This window comes from Bombus vosnesenskii, unplaced genomic scaffold (assembly GCF_011952255.1).
Source record: "Bombus vosnesenskii isolate JDL3184/JDL3185 unplaced genomic scaffold, Bvos_JDL3184-5_v1.1 scf7180000013349, whole genome shotgun sequence".
NCBI classification, from domain to species: domain Eukaryota; kingdom Metazoa; phylum Arthropoda; class Insecta; order Hymenoptera; family Apidae; genus Bombus; species Bombus vosnesenskii.
The window spans coordinates 178,726-200,008 of NW_022882985.1; the positions used below are offsets into that span (position 1 = coordinate 178,726).

Sequence of the window (21,283 nt, forward strand, 5' to 3'; positions counted from 1 at the left end):
TCATAGTATTAGCAAAATTTTTATTCAATTCAACTTTAAGTTCTTGTGTAATATGTATTTATTTTTATTCTACATCCGTGGCAAGCACATTATAGTGTTCTGATATGATTAATGGCAGTTGATGACGTCACATTGCGGGAAGAATAGCGACACTAATAAGAATGCAAAGGAAATTGAGGACGATATTAAGAATAATTATTAAAAACCTTCATTCAAATAGCAATCGAACGTTTCGTAAAAAGCAAATCTATTTTTAGATGAAGTTGGAAGGTCGATGTTGAAATGTTCTCGATGGTTCCCATCTTCTTCAATGATGGTTTAAATATACATGCAAATCGTTAAGAATATCTTATGAAGACTAAAAAAAAGGAGGATAAACAATATATGAATATGTAATAAATGGACTGCGGATTTTTGTGCATTTATTTGAAGGTGCAAAGATCCACATAATGCATGCAGTGCAAAAATATACATATAAAATATTCAAAGTAGAGCGTTTGTTATGATATGTAGTAGATAAATTTCTTTAATTGTTAATCATAAAAATCCACAGTTTAGTAATAAACTAGAATTGAGGACCAGTCAATGAATGTAAGTAATCAATAAATTGTTTCCTTAGTACCAATATTTCGGATTGTATTTTTGGTTAATTGTATCTCGCAACGACGTTATTTAGTCAACTTTTACTAATTTAAATAAAACAGAAGTTATATAATGATTAGATATTACGACATTCTTACGTTTGAAAGAAGAAAAATTTAATGATATTAATATTATTACTACGTAAAATATGTAACTATATATACATGTATATATGAATCTATGTATGGATCACATGTAGTAGAGAATATTTTTTTATCTTCTAATGGATATGGCTAGATGGCGACACTTGACCACTTCCACGTAAAAAATGGCGGACTGCAAGGGTGCGTTTTGTGACTCCTTTCCTATACAGTAAATTAACGATAAATTCTGCACGATTATGTAAATTATAATAATTGAAAATTCATAGGAAATCATTGTTTTTTTTTATCCATGTTATTCTTCTTTGATTCCTATGTATTTCCGTATCTTCCTTTCTCGGCAATATTTACTCTCTAGAGCGTTACAACAGATTGAGGAAATAATTTTGTTTGACAATTATGTTAACTATCTGTTTTTGAATTTCACGTAGAAAATAAAGAAGAGACGAATCGACCATCCTATGTTTTAAAGGTAGATCCACCACAAGAGTCACCGGGGGATTCACCTGAAAATTCCAACAGTGGTAAATACGTAGTGTTATTTTTTGTTCCACATGCGTAACTTTATCATCAGTTTTTTCTATGATATTTACATACAGTTGCTATATTTGATATATTTTCATTATCTCGCTACAATGTAGCGTAGTTTCTGACCTGTCTCAATAACTTTTGTTGGAAACCACATAGGTTATGATGTGATAGGTGTTATTTGCATGTAACAATTTATGACTAGTAGTTTATGAAATCTGAATTTTTTCAGAAGAAATGGAGAGCTCATCGACAGAAAATAATATCCAGGAATCACCTTCGAGTTCTAACAAGCCAGTGTTAGCTGCGTCAAAGTTTAGAACAACGTTTGGGTGTAGTGATTCCATCAAGAACTTAGTCAAGGAAAGAAAGTCATCCACGTTGTGGCCATCTCAATTGAGCACAGTGACAAACAGTCAGCCTACTACTAAAGTATATCTACAACCAGCTAAGTTTCAGAATCCGTTTGCAAAAGCCACAGATTCATTATTAGATGAAAAGAATAAGGAAAAGGAAAATAATAAAACAGAAACAAAGGAAGATAAGAATGAAGAAAAGGATGATAAAAGTGAAAAGAAAAATGATAATAGTGAAGTAGAAGAAACTAAAGGTGAAGTAACAGAAAGTAAAAGTGAAATAAAAGAAGCTAAAAGGGAAGACAAGCCAATTGAGGAAGTAAAGCCCACCTTCCTGTTGCTAGGCACAAGCACAAAAGATAGTGTAAATACTACAATAACGCCTTGTGCGTCAGAACCAAACTTTGTATTTGGTCAGAACCTACAGGAACGCGTTATGATTGCGAACGATGCAGAAAATTCTGACAAAACGGAAGACAAGGAGAAAAAGGAAAAGAAGGAGGAAAGCACAAATGCAAATGGTTCCACAGAGCTTCTTTTTTCTAGTGCGTCAGCAGCATGCCGTACTACCTCCAAATCAAATCTAACATTAACCGAAGCTGCTCAAAAATTAGAAGAAGCAAACCGTGCTAATAAGAGGAAGTATAGTCAAATAACACCATTAACTGGTGAAGAAGGAGAAACGAATGTTCTTCAGATTAACTGTAAATTCTTCGCGTTTGATAAGGTTTGTATAAGAATTATTTCTGCTTTCAATTTTTCAGAATGATTCATTCACGATAAATTTCCGATTTTGTTCAGGCTAGTGGCAGTTGGCAAGAAAGAGGTAGAGGTACTTTAAGGCTAAACGACCGCGACGAAGAATCTCGATTAGTGGGACGCACTGCAGGGACGCAGAGATTAATTATGAACACAAAAGTATGGCCAGGAATGATCGCGGAACGAGCGGCACTTAAATCATTAAGACTAACGGCGATGGATGTTCAAGGAAGTATCAGAATCTTCATTATTCAAGCAGCGCCAAAGGAAGTGGAACAACTCCATGATTTGTTGGAAGAGCGGCTAGTACGCGCACAGCTACGCCACCCCAAGAAATTAGCTACTGAACAGTGACAGTCGATCAGTCGTCCCTGCGAGCTGTTTGCCAGTTATCATCTGAATGTACGCGACGCAGAAGTTGCTAACACGTGAGAACAAGATTCGGGAAACTACGTCGAAGTTATCAGGCCCTATTTGTTTCTATAGTAATTCGTACACAATAGAACTATGGCTATGATTCGCGCTTTTTCCCCTTGTGGAAGTTCTTAGACTTCGATGATATATCCCGTGGTGCACTGATGTTTGCAGACAAGCAAGAGGAGACAAAAAAGGCGAAAATACCAAGCCAAATTCTTTTTGGTATATATTTTCTAATCATTCCCAACCGATAATTCTTTTACACGAATTTCAAGCAGCGTTTTTTAAAAGGAACCGAGGAAACCACTGGCTAGGGAGTTTTGATAATAGCATAATACGAACACACATATACACATATACACACACAAATCAGTCACGAAACCGTGTTGTACGCTTTGAAGAAGAACAGCGTTTTTAGTTTCCAGTGATCAGTCTCTTTATAAGAATCATTTGGATTTTTATCGTAGCGATGTTCGTATCGATTTAGGATTCTCTATTCCTTGTCCGCTATACATAAATATAAATATATAAATATTGTACCTTTTAAGAAAATTAAGATTAGTCACATTATTTAAGATGTAGTTCCGCCGTGAGCGAAAGTAACAGCTCTACACATGTTTATCGACGAGAAAACATTGCGAGCCTGTTTGAAATATACATTACATAAGGTTCTATCACGAGCACATAATGTTCAGGTTGTTTCATGATCGAATCTGTAACTATTTGTACTTTACTTTAAGTGTATATAGTACCGAAGAAAATCAGACAATTTCCTCGCGGTATTTCAAAGGCTGTGTATAAAACGGCTTCTCTCTTTAATTTTCTGCTTAACGATATTTATCGACACGACAATCGCTCGTTTGTTCCACGAGGAAGAATGAGGGGAGTCAGTCACAAAATTGCTCTTTAATGCAATTTGCAGTAATGGAACTGCAAAGATATTAATTAACGTAGAAAAAAATTTTATTCATGATACAAATAATGAATTATTGCTATTGTTTTTCTGTACTTGATATGTAAGGAAACGAACTCATTGTACACATCGTTAATTACACATCGAACAAATACATTCGTTTGCATAAAAAAAATCAATCGTTAGTGTTTCTTTTTTTATACTATTCAAATTTATTAAAAAAAAAAAGTAACCAAAGTCAAGCTTGTCTGAAATGTACAAGTCTTTTCTTATCTAATATAAGGAACTATTTTTTTTTAACTTGTCCAGAAATTTTTCTGGAATCCATTTGCTTTTCCAGGCTGGAAAACGCGCCGGATAGCGCATTCTAATATTTCCCGCACGCGGCGCTACTCGACTCGATGGCGGGCGGTATTCAACAGGCTGATATTTATAGATTCGAGAGTTTCGTGCAAAGCTACACAACGTTTTAGGCGTCAAAATCCAGTTCCTATGTTCGTCAACATCCACGCGATGATCCATAGTTTTCAATTTGATCGTATGTATTCCATAAATTACAGCAGTCAGTAGTCGTTATTTTCAGAAAACGAGAGAGACTTGCTAAAGTACAGCATTCAAATATCGTGTGGAGTCAATCAAACTGTGTAGCTGACGTTTGAATATCGTTAATACTACTTTTGGTCGCGACACATTCCTGTTGAAACGATGTATCACATCGGAACGTTGGACCAAAGAAGAGGAAATTGAAAAGAAGAGACATCTTCCACTTCCATAGTCGATGTAACGTTTTCTTTCTCGAGTATTAGTCATACATCCATTTGATCAAAAACATGTGATCTTCGCAAGGGTGAGAAGAGTGAGACTGAAGTAGAGACTCGGTGTCTTCTAACCTTTTCTTTCAAAAATTTCTGTGACAACCTCAGGGATTTTCCTTCTCGCTTGGAAGCCATATCTTTTTAATTATAATCGCAGCTCTTCTTCTTATTATTATTTGGTGCACAAAGATTAAAAACGATGAAATCAGTGGTAAGTGAACAGTGCCGAATGTGACATCGGATCTGAAAAAGCCAATCAACTGTCAGAACTTATTCAGACGAGTAACGATACCGTTGATACAATTAAAATGACCAATTAAGGAGTCCAGTGTAATCCTCGATAAAGGAGATGATCGAGATTTAGAAGATTTAATGGTTATGCTTCGTTTCTTGTTGACTTGACTTATCAAGGTCACAATTCCTCTGATGACCCATTTCTTTGGTCGAGAATAGTCTATTATAATTTCACTAACAATGTGACGCGTGTTCTGCCCGCTGTTTCTTCGCGAAGGTGGAGTCAGTAAGTTTTAATCGATTGGAAGTGACCGATGCCTTGTTCGTGGCGGACAGAAAGGAAAATGTTGCTGGCCGATGGACGAGAATTCTTCTGGCATTACGCGGCCAAGTGCCCCGGAATTCGAGCGTCACGAGGCGGGAAACTAAAAAGATAGCATCGACGATCGAGCACGCGGTGATTCAGGTACTGATTCGTGAACGTTTAGCATGTTACCAGTGTTATTTTTCGACGTTGAAGCATCTGAATGAATTGTCATCAATGACAAAAGAATTAGCGTGGACAGAAGGCAAAGAGAGTAAGTAGGTGAATAGGAGGAAAATGATGTTCACCGGTGGTGCTCACGCGAAGAGGCGCAACGCAGGCGGTGGTTCAGGCCGGAAGTCGTCCGCGGACCGTAGAAGCCCACGAGCTGGAAGAAGTCCGCAGGCACGCGTGGGCGCGGAAGGATACACTTACAGGTGAGCCATTCGGTAGGTAAAGCTTGTTCCATGACTGTTCGATGTTACCTTCTGTTGTTAATCAACCTCTCCAGATAAAATACCTGCAATTAAATGATAGTTAAACGTATTTCACAATTGTACACTGTTATAATAGAAGATATTTAATCAGATTGTCTTTTAGGAACAAAATTTTGGTACGAAATACTTTAGTTTGGATATACAAATTTTAGAAGCTTGAATTACTTTCTTATGAAAATTTAATTAATTTAAAATCAGCATTAACAAATTGCAAGTTTACGCTTGCAAATTCACAAGTGAAATTTAGAATACAACTGAATAGCTAGAATATCTGTAATAAAAATGTTACAATGTTTACTACAGAGTTTACTACAGGGCACAGTAATAAGTCCAGCGCAATAAATTTTTCATTAAATATTTCGATTTAATCCATCGAGTTAAGTTCGTGTTAAAATTTCCACATTCAAAATGAATATCAGAAACTTCAATTACAAGCGTACAATTGAATCGACGAACACTAAACGAAAATGAAAGTCAAATTCCCTTAATGGCTCTTTAAAAGATTTTGAAGTGAGAAATACGAGTTTATAGCATCAAATTAAATTTTACCTCCATTGAAAAATACGCAGCAAGTGTGAAAGCAATAATTGAAAGATATAAGAAAAATGGCGTGATACGGTTTCAGAACCAGAATTCCAGTACTAAATCCAACAGATCTACCACCGACAACGTCCACAGGGAAAACATACGTATACAAAACCAGGGTTCCCCGACGGGATATCGCGGCTGCATCTGTGTCTCCTGCACGCGAAAAGAACAACATCGGCGGAGCAATTACGAAAAGGAGAGGAGCAGTAAAGCATAACAAGGTGCACGTGGTTCGAGGTCACAAACTAGTTGCAAAATTCTTCAGGCAACCGACCTTCTGCGCCTTTTGCAAGGATTTCCTTTGGTAAAGTTTGTAAAACGTAAATGAAAGAAATATGTCTTGAGGAAACAAAGCAGCCACGAACACACGTTTTATCGAGAACATTCGCTCTCAGACAGCGTAGTAATAATCGAAGAGTTTCGATTTATCGTAAAAGACGGCTGCTTCGACGATGTACGTGCGGACATCTAAAAATAGTTTGCACCGTGCCGTTCGGCATATCACTCAAGTATCGGCCAGCGGTTTCCTCAAGTACGGCGTATTTTCCAATTAATCTGTGATGTGCTGTTTGTCGCAGGGGATTCGGAAAGCAAGGGTATCAATGCCAAGGTAAATATTATATCTCAGACAGCACTTTTTCCCACTGTACCGGCCACGTTGTACCTCTATTAATATTCCATTCCTGCGTTTCAGCCTGCCAAACAGCGGTGCACAAGAAGTGCCATGATAAATTGTTAACCAAGTGCCCGGAAAGTGGCAGGGAGTCCGAAAACACGATAGTAAGTGCATTCGCTTTACACAACCTCGCAACGTACAAACGACAAATTTTCTTCAAGATTTATGAGAATAATCGATATTCGTTTGTCCATTTCCTTTGATGAGAATCAGTGGTGTTTTTTTTTGGTAAAAGTTCAATGTATATCTCGAGGAAACTATGTTTGCTTATTTGCTTAATGACGTATAAATGATCCATGATCATGGAAAACAACACTGTTTCTAACGTTGTCTCTTATGCTAAAATTTATGTCTATTTCTAAACGTCGAGAATCCGTGTGCAAACGTTTGCTCGTGATGCAACGGTAAATTCTACCAAATACCGAATATTTTCAGACATATAATTTTCCAGTAATTCAAAACCCAAAATCCAAGTTTGTGTCCCTGAAAACAGATCTAATTATATACGTATGTGTTTTCCTTTTTGTAGTAAGGACATTGAAATTTTGTGAAAGTATCTGATATCTATTTTTATAAAAAGCGGTTATATGTTATTTCTGGTAGCCCGCACTGCATCTGTTTATGCTATTTGTTCAAAGTAACGCAACGTCCAATCCTACACAGAATCGTTCTAATTTTGTTAATACTTGTTCGATGGCAGTACTTGAGGGAGCGTTTCAAGGTAGATGTGCCTCACAGGTTTCGCCCTTATACGTTCATGTCACCGACCTTTTGCGATCATTGCGGTTCCATGTTGTATGGTTTTTTTCGACAGGGTCTCAGATGCGACGGTAAGTAAGATTTAAGTAAAAGAATTTTCACGAAAACAATCGTCTTGTATATATGTATATCCTTTTCACCTTGATGCACCTTAAGCGTAAGTTTCACCATGTAAGCAATTTAAATTTGTACCACGAGTTTTGTAAAGTTTAACTTTTCAAGTAAATTTTCAAACTAAAGTTAGTTGTAGAATTGACTTGAAATAGAATTCGTTGCCATTCGTTGGCTATTTCTAAGTTTCCCTGAACAAGTAACAATAGGCACCGAGGAAGGAAACATTTGGCGCGGGTCTCGATGGCCGAATACAAAACAACGCGAAACCGTGGCTCCGCTGACACATTGCGCGTTTTACACGGCTACAGAGACAACGACGCGAAATTCGTCGCCTGGCAATTTGACGTGCATGTTATACCGCGAGCCTCACGATGCATGATTGCGCGTCTTTCGGTATTCTTCACGACTTTCATCGATGTTGTTGTTGTGTTCTTAACAGCATGATAGTGACGAGTGATTTTAACCAATATACGTTTTACCAAAATTTCTGTCGACAGTTCTTCACGTTGTATTCGAGTCCCTGTCAATTTTCCGAAACGGAAACGTTCATCGTTAAAATGAAAAATATTCGTATTATCGCGTTCGATCATAGAAAAATAATAATCGTCCTCTCTTTTACCATTTTCGTGTCTCTTTACGTTAGCAAAATGCTTCGCGGTGTTCGCCAGCGATGACACCATAGGAACGCATGGGAAAAGGCTCGTTACATCAGATTTGACAATCGGTTCATACGATTCATTTCTAGTCCTCGCAATGAGTCACGTAAACGCTACAATACGGAAAATATTTGTAGAAAAGCAATGAGACGTTGTACGGGTTATTACAGTCCAGCTAGTATAGTTAGACGCTAGGATGCCACATATACTAGACTTCTATTATTACACTGGGTCGCTGGCTTAGACTCAGTCGGTGTTGGCTCCCTGAACCGTGAGAACGGCTCGTCGAACACCTGAGAACGCGTTCGCCGGCGATCCGTGCCGCACTCAGTCGTCTTCGAGAGCGTGGAACCGCTCGTGCTCGCTGTTCGCGCCTCCCTCTGTTTGTGCTCCCTCTTCGAATTCCAGCCGTTCGACGACTGTACGCGTAAATCTATTGGATAATCATCGCCACGATGCCCTACTACGGAGACAGTTTGCCCTATTACTACGGGGGACCCTTCTCTAATCACAGTTCATTGATGACCGGTGCTCCACGGTAAGCTTTTTCTTCGTCCAATTATTTTCCTTTCCTCTTAGCCCTCCTAAGATACCCTCTATACTATATTTCTTCATTTTCATGCAAAAAATGCCTCGATTCACTTTTGGTAATTTGTTTTGCCGCCAGAGATACTTCTTGCATTTCATCGTGAAACAGTTTTCTTTTTTACAAATTTTGAATTTTTCTCTTTTCCACTCTATCTCAGTGGACACGCTGTTTACATTTGATTTTCATCGCTTTCTTTAGTTCCTCTTCACAACATGCGTTCTTCGTTGTATCAATTTTTCTTCTTTTACGTCCAAATAAAATGACACGACAGACACAATTTCTTATTATTGTGTCTTACAAGTGTACTACTTCTCATTCGGCACTTCGTTCAGTTCATCGTTTTTTACGGTACGATTAAAGAGATTTTTCTTTTTCGAACAAAGGACTTTCTCGGAATACATTTTCTACCATCTTCTGGCAAACACACACTTCGAGTTTGATTATTCCGCCGCACTTGTTCGTCCCGTTTGCCCCGATCGTCCATCTAATCCAAGCGAAAATAGCGTTCCACGAAGCGGTTCCTTTCTTCGCTTTCTTTCCCCGCTTTTCCTTCGCGGACCATTATTCTTGGTCGCGGAGTGACGTTCGTCGTCGCGGAGGCTTCTCTGGTGGTTAGTTACGTGAATGCGCGAGGAGCGATAAAGAAGCTAACCGAAATAGCAAGCTCATTTCCCAATTTTCCTTCGAGTAAGCCAATGGAAAATGAAAGGAAAATTCCATAGATCGGAACATGCTGGTGCAGCAGAAGTGAAATTGTACGCACACGATACTCTGCAATTGGAATAACTCTGTTAGAATGTTATTCGAAATTTTGACAAACGACGAACGATCTGTCAAATCTCAAAGTTATTAGTAAAACGCGAGATGCCGATTAATTGATTAATCCGCGGATTCGAGCGAATCAAAAGGATCAGGAGGAGCAGCGGTCTGATCGAAAATATTAGCCTTTAAAAATAGCCAAGTGTCTGGACGTGTAGTTTCCACGTGATAAAACTCCGTCGCAGTCGTTGCATTGCCAAAAAATCCACTAGTAAAATCCGCGATTACGTTATCTATTTTATAACACTGAAAGGTTTAATGTAAACGTTTGTAAATAATGCGCAGAGAATAAAATTATTGTTCTTATATAAATGGAAAATCATTATAAGTAACGATATACTTAAACGAACACTATATACTGAGGATTAGTAAATAGAATTTTTAGTTATAAAACAATAATTAAGAGAGATTTCTTCCTTTTTGAATTTTTTCAGCAACTTACAAAATTAACGCGACAAAAATATTAAACAATTTAAATCGATATCTTACGTACAGCGTATTTTTTAAATAGAAAATTATTTAGATAAATGTAGAAATGATGGGAAAATATAATTGGAAAATTATTTATCTAAATAAAATATGTAATACCAAAGACAATAGCTCAACATTTGTAGAGAAGTGACAAGCGAAAAACCTGACGAGAAGTTTCAATCGTCTTTCATGATCAATATCGGTCAGTAGAACCATATGTGCGCTCAATTACCACTTGTTTGTCATCGTGTAACTGTTCATGAATCGAAATCTGTCAATCGTTCGTGGCCATGGCCGAAGCCAAATTCAGAGGCAACGCGCGTAACAAGTGTCCACGATGCGCTTTCCATCCCTGCAATGTATAATGCATCGCGAGAAGAAGCTTCTGGTATCGAGACCACGCAATCGGAAGCTTATCGGGTCAGGTTCGAAACAATTGCGCGACACAAAAATTGCCGAGTCTTCGTAAACATTATGTAACCGTCCAAACAACGATTTGCTATTTTTTAAGTCAACCTTCCTTACGATAAAAATTATTTTTACCAGCTTAGCGTACATTCTTCGTGTTCGACTCGTCTACAAACAAACGATACGCTATATTCAGCATCTTTCTATTCCAAATTCAAGGTCTTTGAATCTTATTATTTAAAAAAATACCAAAGAGAAGCCGCCAGGGAAGCATCCACGTTGCCTAGCAACCAGAATTTCATGAAGTTATTCGCGTAGACCGCTCCATTCGCCGCTGTCCCGTTACTCGCCACATCTGTCGACCATCTCCGAGTCCCCACTGTCCACTCTGCGTCGTTACTCTCCCGCGTCAGTGCCCAGCCGGCCTAGACGCGTCATCGACACCGCGGACATCGACGTCTCGACACCCAGGACCCTGACTCACGAGAGTAGTCATCAAAGAAATCGTCTACGTCGTGACAGACCCACGATCAAAATCAGAAGCCAGGCCTTGAAAGATAATCCCGCTCTGAGACAGCATAACGAGAGGCACGAGAAGTCTGTGGGTGAATTATTGGTTGAGAAGTTCTTGATCAAGGACAAGAAACTCGACGAGGCGGAGAAACGTTTGCAGTTGTTCCATCAAGTGAGTTTGGAAACGGAAGAGGACGAAGAGGGCCAAGATCTGCAACAGATAAAGAATAAAATTACTAGAAGATTCACCAGGAGAAGATCTTCGGCGGATATACAGTTGGATCCTGAACAGATAGAAAGAGAGGTGACTTACGCTCAAGTACAGGCAAAGGTATTGGATACTCTGGTTGCCGAGGAACAAGCTGAGATCGAGAACGAGGTTCGTAGAGGGACTCTGATTAAGAAAGGTGCTCCTGGAGGACCAAGGGCAGTTCCTATCTTCTGCAGGAGCGTCGACGGAGAGCCTGGGTCCCAGGATGAGGAGGAAGCTACGTCGCAGAAGGTAAGGAAAACCTTAAAAAAGGTGAAAAAGAAAAAGAAAACTACCGAAAAGCCGTCGCCGCCTGAGGCAGGTGAAAATTTAAGGGAACGTACGCCTAGTACCTCCAGCGACGCCTCCGCGGATGTCCAAACAAGTGAGAATGACGAGGAAAAAGTTCGGAAGCACTCGAGGCCGCAGATGTTCAAGGTCGAAGCCAGCAACAGCGTCGGGGACTTTTCTACCATTTGGGTGAACAGTAGTCCCGTGGAACAGTTCAGGGAAAGCGTGAAAATTCCCGTCCCTAAAAAATTACTTACACGGAAGACGGATAGACGCGAGGTTGAAGAAGAATCTGAAACGGAAATCGTGTTACCCGTGAAGAAACCCTATATAAAGGATACCTCGAGAAACAGCGTGTATTTCACGGTGAAGACGCCTCCGGAGACTCTGAAAAACGATCCTCTGAAGAAATTACAAATTATTACCAATGGAATGAAAGCAGAAGAAACGTCAGAGTCTCTTACAGAAAGAAAGATTAATCAGATCTTACCTGTAGATGCGACAGAAGAGGCTACGAAAACGCCAGAGTATCCTAAAGAAAAAACACTTCGTCGGATCTCATCTGAAAATGTCAAAGAAGAGAATAAGGATACGAACCAAAAGACATCGTCCAAGGATAAAATCTTCCCAAAAGAGAAGAAAGAAGTAATACAGAAGAAAGTCATTGAAATTCCCAAGCAGAAGAAATTAGAATTTCTAGATAAAAAGGTTCCGGAGTTTCCAGTGTCCTCTGTCGTCTCTGTTGCGAAAAAGCAGGAATTATTAGAACCCAAGATCCACGACGATCCCATGATCACAAGGGTTGATGAGAACAACGTGACGTTAAGTGTCGAGCCGTTGGCGAGCGAGAGCAGCGCCAGCGAAGCGCTTCCATCGGCTGCGGACAGGCTGCCAAAAGCGTCTAAAATTAATACGGATGAAAATAATGCCGTAGAAGCGCCAAAGTGTACGTTACGAGAACGGCAGTACCTGGCAAAACCGACGAAAGCCGAACGCGACGAAGACGTCGTATCTTCGGGAAGGAAGGTGAACAAAGCTGTGACCTTGAAGAACGCCTCCAAAGTAGGTGTTTCCACCGAAGAGTCGATCGTAGATCATCTTGGACAGTCCTTGAAAGAAGATAATCTATCAACGAAGACTTCCTCTTCCCTTGATGATGCAAATAACAACGTCGTAATTAAAACGACCTTGTCAGAGGGTCTCAAAGGTGACACGCAAAAAGCAGAAGGTTCGAGAAAAGTCGCTGAAAAGATAGGAAAGCATGTAATAGAGGATGACAAGGGCGGCAAGGTGAACGGGCCGAGTGTTGAAAAGATGGTAAAGAAAGGTGTCGAAGAAATTTCAAGATTGCCCTTCAAGGTGCCAACGGAGAAGACTGAGAGTAACAGAATAGAAAACAAAGCGGAGGCTAAGGCCAATTCGCAGAGTGCAACAAAGACTGAGACGCGAACAAACAAAGAGTCCAAGATCCCGTGGAGAACTAAACTTTCCAAGGTCGATACTCCTGGCGAGAGCAGCGTTGCTTTAGACAGAAGTATCAGTGTGGATTCTACGCCTGTTCCAACCAAAGAACGGATAGATCCAAATGCTTTAAAACAGTCTATATCCGTCGACGAAAATTTGATGACCAAAATGGCTTTACAGAAACCAGCGGTAGTTGGAGAGATTGGAAGCTTGTCTAAAAGCACGTCCACGGAATCTATAGATTTCTGGAGCGAGATCAAGGGACCGGAGAGTCCTAAAGTGACGAAAGTGACCAACAAGGGATTCAATTTCGCTGATTCCAAGAGTTGGGAGCCAGGTCAGGCGGTCGAGGACCTCGGCAGCGGGCAGCTGGACAAGAAAAAAGAGACTGATCCTAAAATAAGCGTCGCCACTCCGCCAGCCGAGTTCAGTAATATCGCCGTAATCGAGGAGGAGCGGAAGACCGAGGAGAAGTCGTCGAAATTCAAGACTGAACAGATAATATCCAGCACTGGAACGCTTTCGAGTACTTCAGAGAAGTCAGACTTTGATAAAGGTGATTCCGCTCCTAAGAAAGGATTAAAGAAGAAGAAGAACCTGTCTATAACAATCGACCAAGATGCGTATGCGACCGTAAAGAAGGCTCCTTTCAAGAGAGAAGACTCTTGGTCATCGACTATTTCTTTTAAATCCACGACGAATACTCCTGATACCACTGTTCCGGCTTCCGAAGTCTCCACGCCGACCGCTGAGATTCCTGTGCCTGTAATAAACATCGAGGAAACGCCCACCCCAACTAGATCCGGTTCTCAGGTTCTGTACGAAGAGGACGAGCCCAAGACACCGACCAACGAATACCAAGAGAATGAAATATTGACAATGTCCAAGTGGAACAATCGCAGTGACCTTTCTAACGTGAACGAAGAGAAAGATATTTCAGTGCCCTCCAAGGAAGCCAACGCGATTTGCAGTCCAGAAGATACTCCAGAGTCCTCTAAAAAGAAGAAGGTGGTTAGAAAAAAGAAATCTTCTACGATCAAGAAAAGCTCTACCAAGAAAGAGGGTAGTAAAGACAACAAGGGATCCAAGAAGAGTTCTACCAAGAAAAGTTGCGCCAAGAGTCAGGAAGTCTTGAAAACTTCAGAAGTAAAGAATTCCGCTAAACCTAATCCCAAGAATAATACACCTACTCAGAAGCCCATAGATCTCATTAGGATGTTTTACACGACTCCATCGGCGTTGTTAACTGCTACACCCAGAGACTTGTCTAAGGTTCGTCGAGCCAAGATCAAGAGGAAAAAGCATCACTCCAGGACGCCATCTGTGAGCAGTGACAGTACCGGAAGTACCACTAGTACGGCAACCACGGAAAGCAGTGGATCCACGTGTACGGATGATGACCCGGAGCACAAGAGGATGAATTCCACCAGGAGTAACGACTCTGGCTTCGACGGCTCGCCAAGGATATCGAGTACTTATTCTATAGTATTTTTGGATCGTTTGTTCTGTTAGTGTAGACAGATTGCGCAATTTCGATTTTTTTCACGTTTGCCTCATCCCAGGATTCTGTTTAGTCGAACTGCCAGGAAGTTTGTTGCAGATTCGCAGAAATTTACCGTCTTCCCAGAGTGTGGGTGGTGTGTTTATGTTCAGAGGAACGTGCTGTTTTCAATATCTTTTTGATAACCATTGGCTTTTTCATTGATTTTACATAAACGTAAATATATTAAATTGGTCGAAAATATTAAAACCAGTTGCTTAAGAATATGGCAGTTTGCTAACTTGTGACTAACAGATATCGTTTGTAACTATTGTGACTAATGTGTGATTCACTCTATTACCTATAAGCTATTTTCTGCATGAAATTCTAGAGAGATACAAAGTCTTATGGTCAGGCTGTCAGAGTATCAGCAAACAATCAGCTGTTGCGTAACCGTTCCACATCCAGATGCATTCTCTGATCCAACAGTATCACGTGTTCCTGTTACAAACGTGAAGCCAGTTCTTCGTCGTTATGTAAGGTCGTTGTCATAGAGTCAACGACACTATTTACCAGTCTGTTTACAGGAAGTACCGTAATTATTAAAATGGTCTTCACTAGTTCTTCGTTGTCTCAATATCTCAATAAATAAATGAATATATATACATATATATACATATATATATATGTATAACTTTCTTAAATCTTGATATAGATACAATTAATTTGTCATAAATGGTCAATTATTGTTTAGTACCTTGATTTAAAACTAATGCACATGGTTGTGCCCATAGTGGCTCTATTTATAAGATGTGGCGCGGTTTCATAACAATACTCTAGACTTTACAATGCAGTCGCGATTAGTTGATGCTGCAAACAAGAGTTTCGAGATAAATTTAGATGGACGATGGGTTTACTGGGTATCAGTAGATAAAGAACCGCGAGAGACCGTTGTTCTCGCGTTAAATTAGCCTTTTTCGTACAAACAAGGTGCATCAAAGGTATTTGTTATAAAATCAAACAAATAAGACCCAGAACCTTTAAAAATAGATTGTGATATGGCCTGTCACAAAAAGTGTGAGAAACTGACTGGAAATCTCTGTGGATTGAACCAAAAACTCGTGGCAGAAGCCTTGCAGGCGCTCAAGAAAGGTGAGTTACTTATTCCAACCCGCTAAAAGTAGGGATCAAAGGAGTAACTAAGATTTTTCAATGTTTGGTACCCTCGAAAGCATATTTCTCACTTTTTTCATATCTGATCTTAAGCATTGGCCGTGCAGTCAGACTTGGCTGGTCCAAGAAGCGTATTCATCTATGACTTTGCCGCAATTCCACGTGGCTGTCATAAATCCATTCATTCTAACTAGAAAATAGTTTGGTAGACGATACCGTAATTCCGGCAATATGAAATTATATCGTGGTTAAATCGGTCTCTAGTGCTTATATCTATTATAATCTTCCTACCTGTCCCTTAATCGATCATTTATGTTGTGTTCCTCGTGTCCCGTTCGCGTCATAAAACGGTCAGTTCTATTTTTGGGAAATGCTAGTCGGCCAACATACAGCGTGTTCATATGCCAAAGCCAGATCGATAATTAATTCGCTTATTAATCAAAATTTGACGAATATTCGAGCAACCAGACGTTCTTTGGCCCGGGAAGATCCCGGAAGAGAATCTAATACGATCGTTCTCTTTCTACAAATCTTGTCCAATAGTTACTTGTTCCTCTTTACTCGTTAGTAAGTATCTTTAAGATCCGAAACAGGCAATTTTTACGACCTGAGACTTTAAAAAGAGATGCACTGCAAGTATTTCAATGTCGTTTGCCTTATGGATGCGAAAATAAGACTAACCATGACATTTATAAATTGCCCCAATCGGTAGATCGATTGATATATTATTTCTATTTTAATTTCACAGCACCTTCGCAATCGTCGGACAACCAGAGGAATTCAGACTCTTCAGACCATTTCCCTAGTGGAAGGATTACGCCACCGGCCACCAATCTTCCAAGGTTCAAGAAGTACACCGTGACGGATTTCAATTTCCTAAAAGTGAGTTTGCTGCCCAAGGCGGTTCATCATTATAAACGGTCGTTAACAGATTTTAGCCACGATCGTCGTGTTTACCGTGGCGCGTGCAACTCTCGGGCCTCTGCCAAGGTCCCGGCTGACGAAACGCCCAAATTATTCACTTCGAGATGATGGAAAGCTTCGTCTACGACGGATTATCTTTCTTCTATCAAAAACTTGCGTCAGTTTCACTTTCAGGGTTCTCTACATAAATCTGAAATAACAAGAGTTGTTCAGATTCTAAATAACTTTATGGAATTTTGGAAGAGGAAGCATTTATATTTTTGTTATTAGAAAATTGAGATAGTTTAAACAAGAGAAATTTTAGAGGATTTTAGATTTTCTGCTCAATGAATTGACTTGATACAGGTTTCTTTTAGATATTCGTAGATATACCTGCTTTGCATAAAATATATCAGCTCCCTTGGCTCACCAGGATGAAAGCCAATCGGTATCACGTGTATACCTGTAACACGTGAACCCAACTTGATTGATTCACAAGGTGTCCCTGCGAAGTGATCCAAACTGGGAGGTGCGACGAACCTTCGACCTCCTAATCTACGCTCGAACCAACGCGATCACGATGTTAAAAAGCTTCAAATCTCCTCGACAGTGAAGAGTTTCTTATGCATAAATTTTAGGCATCAGATAGTTTAATATCTTGAAATATCTGTATTGAAAGATAATAGGGTTTTATAGTCAGGCGACTTATCAGTGAGTAAATTTACAGAGAAGAAAGTTTAAAACGAATTTAATTTTGCGAAGGACCTCACGCAAATAGACTCACCTAAATTAGCTGCACGCAACGAATTATTTTTAACGAGTCCGAGGCACTCTCACGTGCGACATTCTAGCTTTAGACGCATGAACTTTCCACCGTGTGCCATTTTCACTCTATCAGACCTGGATTTCCACCTGGTAACAGAACCTTGCCTCACTTTTGCCTCACACGACTACAGTCGTTTCATAAGAATTACTCCCGGTGGATATTTCTTCCATATCTAATCCCAAGTTAGATCCTCTCCAATAATACGATACGTTGATCAATGAATTTTGGGACCTAAAAGATTTGAAAATATAAATTTAAAAATTCCTAAAATTGGTTTTCTTAAAAACAAGAGCAGAAGTTATAATGTTTGTTATTTTTCCTTAGGTCCTAGGAAAAGGCAGTTTTGGCAAGGTGTTGTTAGCCGAACTCCGAGGCACTGAGTGTGTATACGCAGTAAAGTGCCTGAAGAAGGACGTAGTTCTTGAAGACGACGACGTAGAATGTACCTTAATCGAAAGAAAAGTCCTGACTCTAGCTACGAGGCACCCATACCTCTGTCACCTGTTTTGCACCTTTCAGACAGACTCCCATTTGTTCTTCGTAATGGAATACCTGAACGGCGGCGACTTGATGTTTCATATTCAAAAGTCGGGTCGTTTCCCAGAACCGAGAGCTCGATTCTACGCAGCTGAGATTTGGTCTGGCTTAAATTTCTTGCACAAGAAAGGAATAGTGTACAGAGACTTGAAATTAGACAATGTGCTGCTTGATTTCGACGGGCATATTAGGATAGCTGATTTTGGCATGTGCAAGCTGCAAATTTTTCTCGACAGAACCGCCGACACCTTCTGTGGAACGCCTGATTACATGGCTCCCGAGGTAAAAGAAGATCACAAACAAAAATAGAAAATATTCTTTGTGTAATAGGATCATTTTTCTCTTATCAAATAGCATGAGCGAGCTATTTAATTTAATTGGAATTATTGGCTGTCGAAGGAATCCAAGTTCCAAAATTAAGACACTAAAAGCGACGCTCAAAGAGCCGCGATTCGTTGGTCTCTTTAAGTTAACCAACTGACTGTTTCCGCATTGCAGATCATAAAGGGACTGAAATACAATCAGGCGGTGGACTGGTGGTCGTACGGCGTGCTTCTGTACGAGATGCTCACGGGACAGTCGCCATTCTCCGGCTGCGACGAGGATGAGCTATTTTGGAGTATATGCAACGAAAGACCGTTTATACCTCGTTACCTGAGCCAAGATTCCAGCGACATATTGGTCGCCCTTCTGGAAAAAGACTCTGGGAAAAGGCTTCCTGGTCACGAAATTGCGCTGCACTCCTTCTTCCAAGTAATTAATCTTGTAGAATCAATTTACGGACTGGTCTCCATTCACCAACACAGACGAAGACCATTCTGTGTAATTGAAACCTCTCATATGAACTGTGAAATTCATAAAACAATTAATATGTTCATTTCTCTAGCAATTGCCATGGGATAGATTAGAAAGGAGGCAACTGGAACCACCTTTCAAGCCAGCCCTGGAGCATACTTTAGATACGAAGTACTTTGACACAGCATTCACTGCTGAAAGACCACGACTGACTCCTGTACCTGAACAGATCCTCACCTCCATGGACCAGGGCGTCTTCCGTGGGTTTTCCTATACAAACCCAAATGCAACAGACTGAAGAAACTATCAGAGACGTGCCACGACTTCGCAGATTTGCACGTTGGCGGTATTCAACGTGGTGTTCTTGTCTTACGACGTTAATGGTCCTGATGATCATTTGAAAGTTGATTCGAACGAAAGAGCAGATGCTTACGCTGGTTTCTTGGCAAACGGAGAAAACTGAATGTTACTTTAGAGTCTATCAGGGCCGACAATTGACTGAGTCTCGATGGAATCATTGAGGATGACGGCATTCGTCGGGGAAGATATTCTATGAGCGGTTCTAGCAAGGGTCAATATCTCTGAATCGCTCTCGATGATAAATGCTAGGTTTTTATAACGTAGAGGCCGCATTGCGTTTATAGGACACATAGATTAGCCATTCGTGGAACTTAAATGAGGTTCTAGTGTTTACAGAGTCAAGCTCGGCCGCGAGAAAACCGATTCGTTCAATTGGACGTTATGTTTCGTTTTTTAAACAAAACAAGTTTGTTTCAAAAATCGTGATAGGCCGAAAGTTCTACCGACGTTGGCTACGATGACATTTCAAATAAAACAATAGACAACATGCCTTAAATTATAATTAACGCGATGAACAGCAAAATATTTTAGAAAGAAGATATCACGATCAGATAACCGGAAGATGCTCGCAGACCTCTAATTGCACCGCGTTCCAGCGTTTATTCTAAACCTCTAGCGTTACACCGCGGTCAGGTTATTAATACTCCGAGTGGCTCATTACTTTGGCCACGATAAATACTGTCTCGAGCGTCTTCCACCCACAGACGACTGCTCTCGCTCTTCCTGTCTTCCCTTTTTTTTTTTTTTTTTTTCATAAAAGGACCGCGTTTTCTTTTCGTTTTCGTCGTTCTTCGCCACCTTTGCTTCATTTTCTTTCATGAATCCTACACCTTTCGTGTCTCCTTCCCTTTTTCCATTTTTCCTCCACTCATCTTTTTTTTTCTATTTCTATCCTGTCTACCGTCCACGTCTGTCTTTCTCTTCTCCATACGTTTTCTCGTGTTCCTTCTCGCTTTTCGGGTCGCACACTTGGCTCCGCACTGACTATACGCTAACTTTAGCACACGGTAGAATTGGCAAAGCACCACGATTCGGCAACGAAGTCGAGACACGTTGAAGAAGACTCCAGGACACTTCACATGGATGTCTGAAATACGATCAATTTAATCCTAAGATACTTGTCGACATAATTTAACAAGGATGATCGATTCTGACATAATATTTGGTAGATATCGCTAATCTTTAAATTGTGATAATCATGAAAATGATATAGAGAGAGCCTAGAGTTAGGTAGAGGTCGATAGCAAAAGAAATGGAGAAAAAGCATCGACTGATAGACCCATTAGCCGGCTAATTGATTCAATTGGATCATTCCGACACGGATGGTGAGTTAAGCGGTCGCACTTAATAATTAATTACTCTCCAAAGAACATGGACATTGCTATCTTTAATTGAAACTTAAAATAAACTCGACAGTCTGTTCTTATTTTAAAAGCCCAAATAAATGGACCTTTCCTTAAGATCGTAGGAATATCCAACCATCGTTAATGTATCAATTTGTGATCGGTAGTTTTTCGAATTTAAAAGGTATTTAGCGAGGCCTCCAATGCAGATTACGTGGAAGCGAAAGGTCGAGAAATGAAGAACGATGGAAGGTGTACGCGCGTAGTTCCGCGAAGCGGAGATCGGATCAGTGAGGGTGGAAGGGGATAAATCGAAACGCTAAGCAGCTCGAGAAATTGAAACGAGGAAAGATTTAGAGAGGAAAGAGACGTCGTAGGAAGAGCCCGCAAAAACCGACCGACCGAGAGGATCGGTCAATGGACCCTGAATCCGCGGCTTCTTACTTTCTGCTCTTTAACCGACTGTTATAAACAGATCATTTCGAAAGTGTCGTTATTTAAATATTTTTTACTTGCCTTCGAACAGAATTTTTAAAGCGCTCATAGCTGTCTGTAGTTTCGTTCATATAACGAATATTGTTAACAATCAACTATAGCGAGGATTTCTAATACCTTGACAAAGTTTTTCATGGTTTAGAAACACTCGAGGTATCAAGTTTTGTATAAAATTAATACCAAAGACAAAGTGTGTTCTCTGGTTCA

At 40.1% G+C, this 21,283-nt stretch overlaps 2 protein-coding genes and 1 long non-coding RNA gene across 7 annotated transcripts; 2 read left to right on the top strand and 1 right to left on the bottom strand.

Annotated features, from left to right (window-relative positions):
- The first annotated feature begins 430 nt into the window (after positions 1-430).
- Positions 431-3,895, top strand: LOC117236536 (ran-binding protein 3). 4 transcript variants are annotated; one of them, XM_033499586.1, is made up of 5 exons: positions 431-591; positions 880-926; positions 1,175-1,267; positions 1,507-2,354; positions 2,429-3,895. In XM_033499586.1, exons 2-5 carry the CDS (start codon positions 911-913, stop codon positions 2,738-2,740), a joined length of 1,269 nt encoding a protein of 422 aa, XP_033355477.1. In that variant the 5' UTR covers positions 431-591; positions 880-910; the 3' UTR covers positions 2,741-3,895. The 4 variants fall into 4 exon arrangements, with proteins under 4 accessions (XP_033355477.1, XP_033355476.1, XP_033355480.1 ...); XM_033499585.1 differs by having other exon boundaries at positions 434-591; positions 1,504-2,354; XM_033499589.1 differs by lacking the exon at positions 880-926 and having other exon boundaries at positions 436-591.
- Positions 3,896-4,687: 792 nt separating this feature from the next.
- On the bottom strand, positions 4,688-11,024 carry LOC117236540. Its single transcript, XR_004493870.1, has 4 exons — positions 10,896-11,024; positions 10,782-10,814; positions 5,378-5,589; positions 4,688-4,774 (listed from the first exon to the last, which is right to left on the bottom strand). It is a non-coding gene; the product is annotated as an uncharacterized LOC117236540 (long non-coding RNA).
- Positions 4,774-21,261, top strand: LOC117236531. Of its 2 annotated transcripts, XM_033499577.1 has the most exons (10): positions 4,774-5,506; positions 6,192-6,458; positions 6,733-6,764; positions 6,849-6,934; positions 7,531-7,664; positions 11,148-14,635; positions 16,566-16,699; positions 17,871-18,365; positions 18,582-18,836; positions 18,970-21,261. In XM_033499577.1, the coding sequence occupies exons 1-10, from the start codon at positions 5,367-5,369 to the stop codon at positions 19,174-19,176; spliced, it is 5,238 nt and encodes a 1,745-aa protein (XP_033355468.1). In that variant the 5' UTR covers positions 4,774-5,366; the 3' UTR covers positions 19,177-21,261. The 2 variants fall into 2 exon arrangements, with proteins under 2 accessions (XP_033355468.1, XP_033355467.1); XM_033499576.1 differs by lacking the exons at positions 4,774-5,506; positions 6,192-6,458; positions 6,733-6,764; positions 6,849-6,934; positions 7,531-7,664 and adding an exon at positions 8,105-8,897 and having other exon boundaries at positions 10,965-14,635; positions 18,970-21,255.
- The last annotated feature ends 22 nt before the right edge of the window (positions 21,262-21,283 follow it).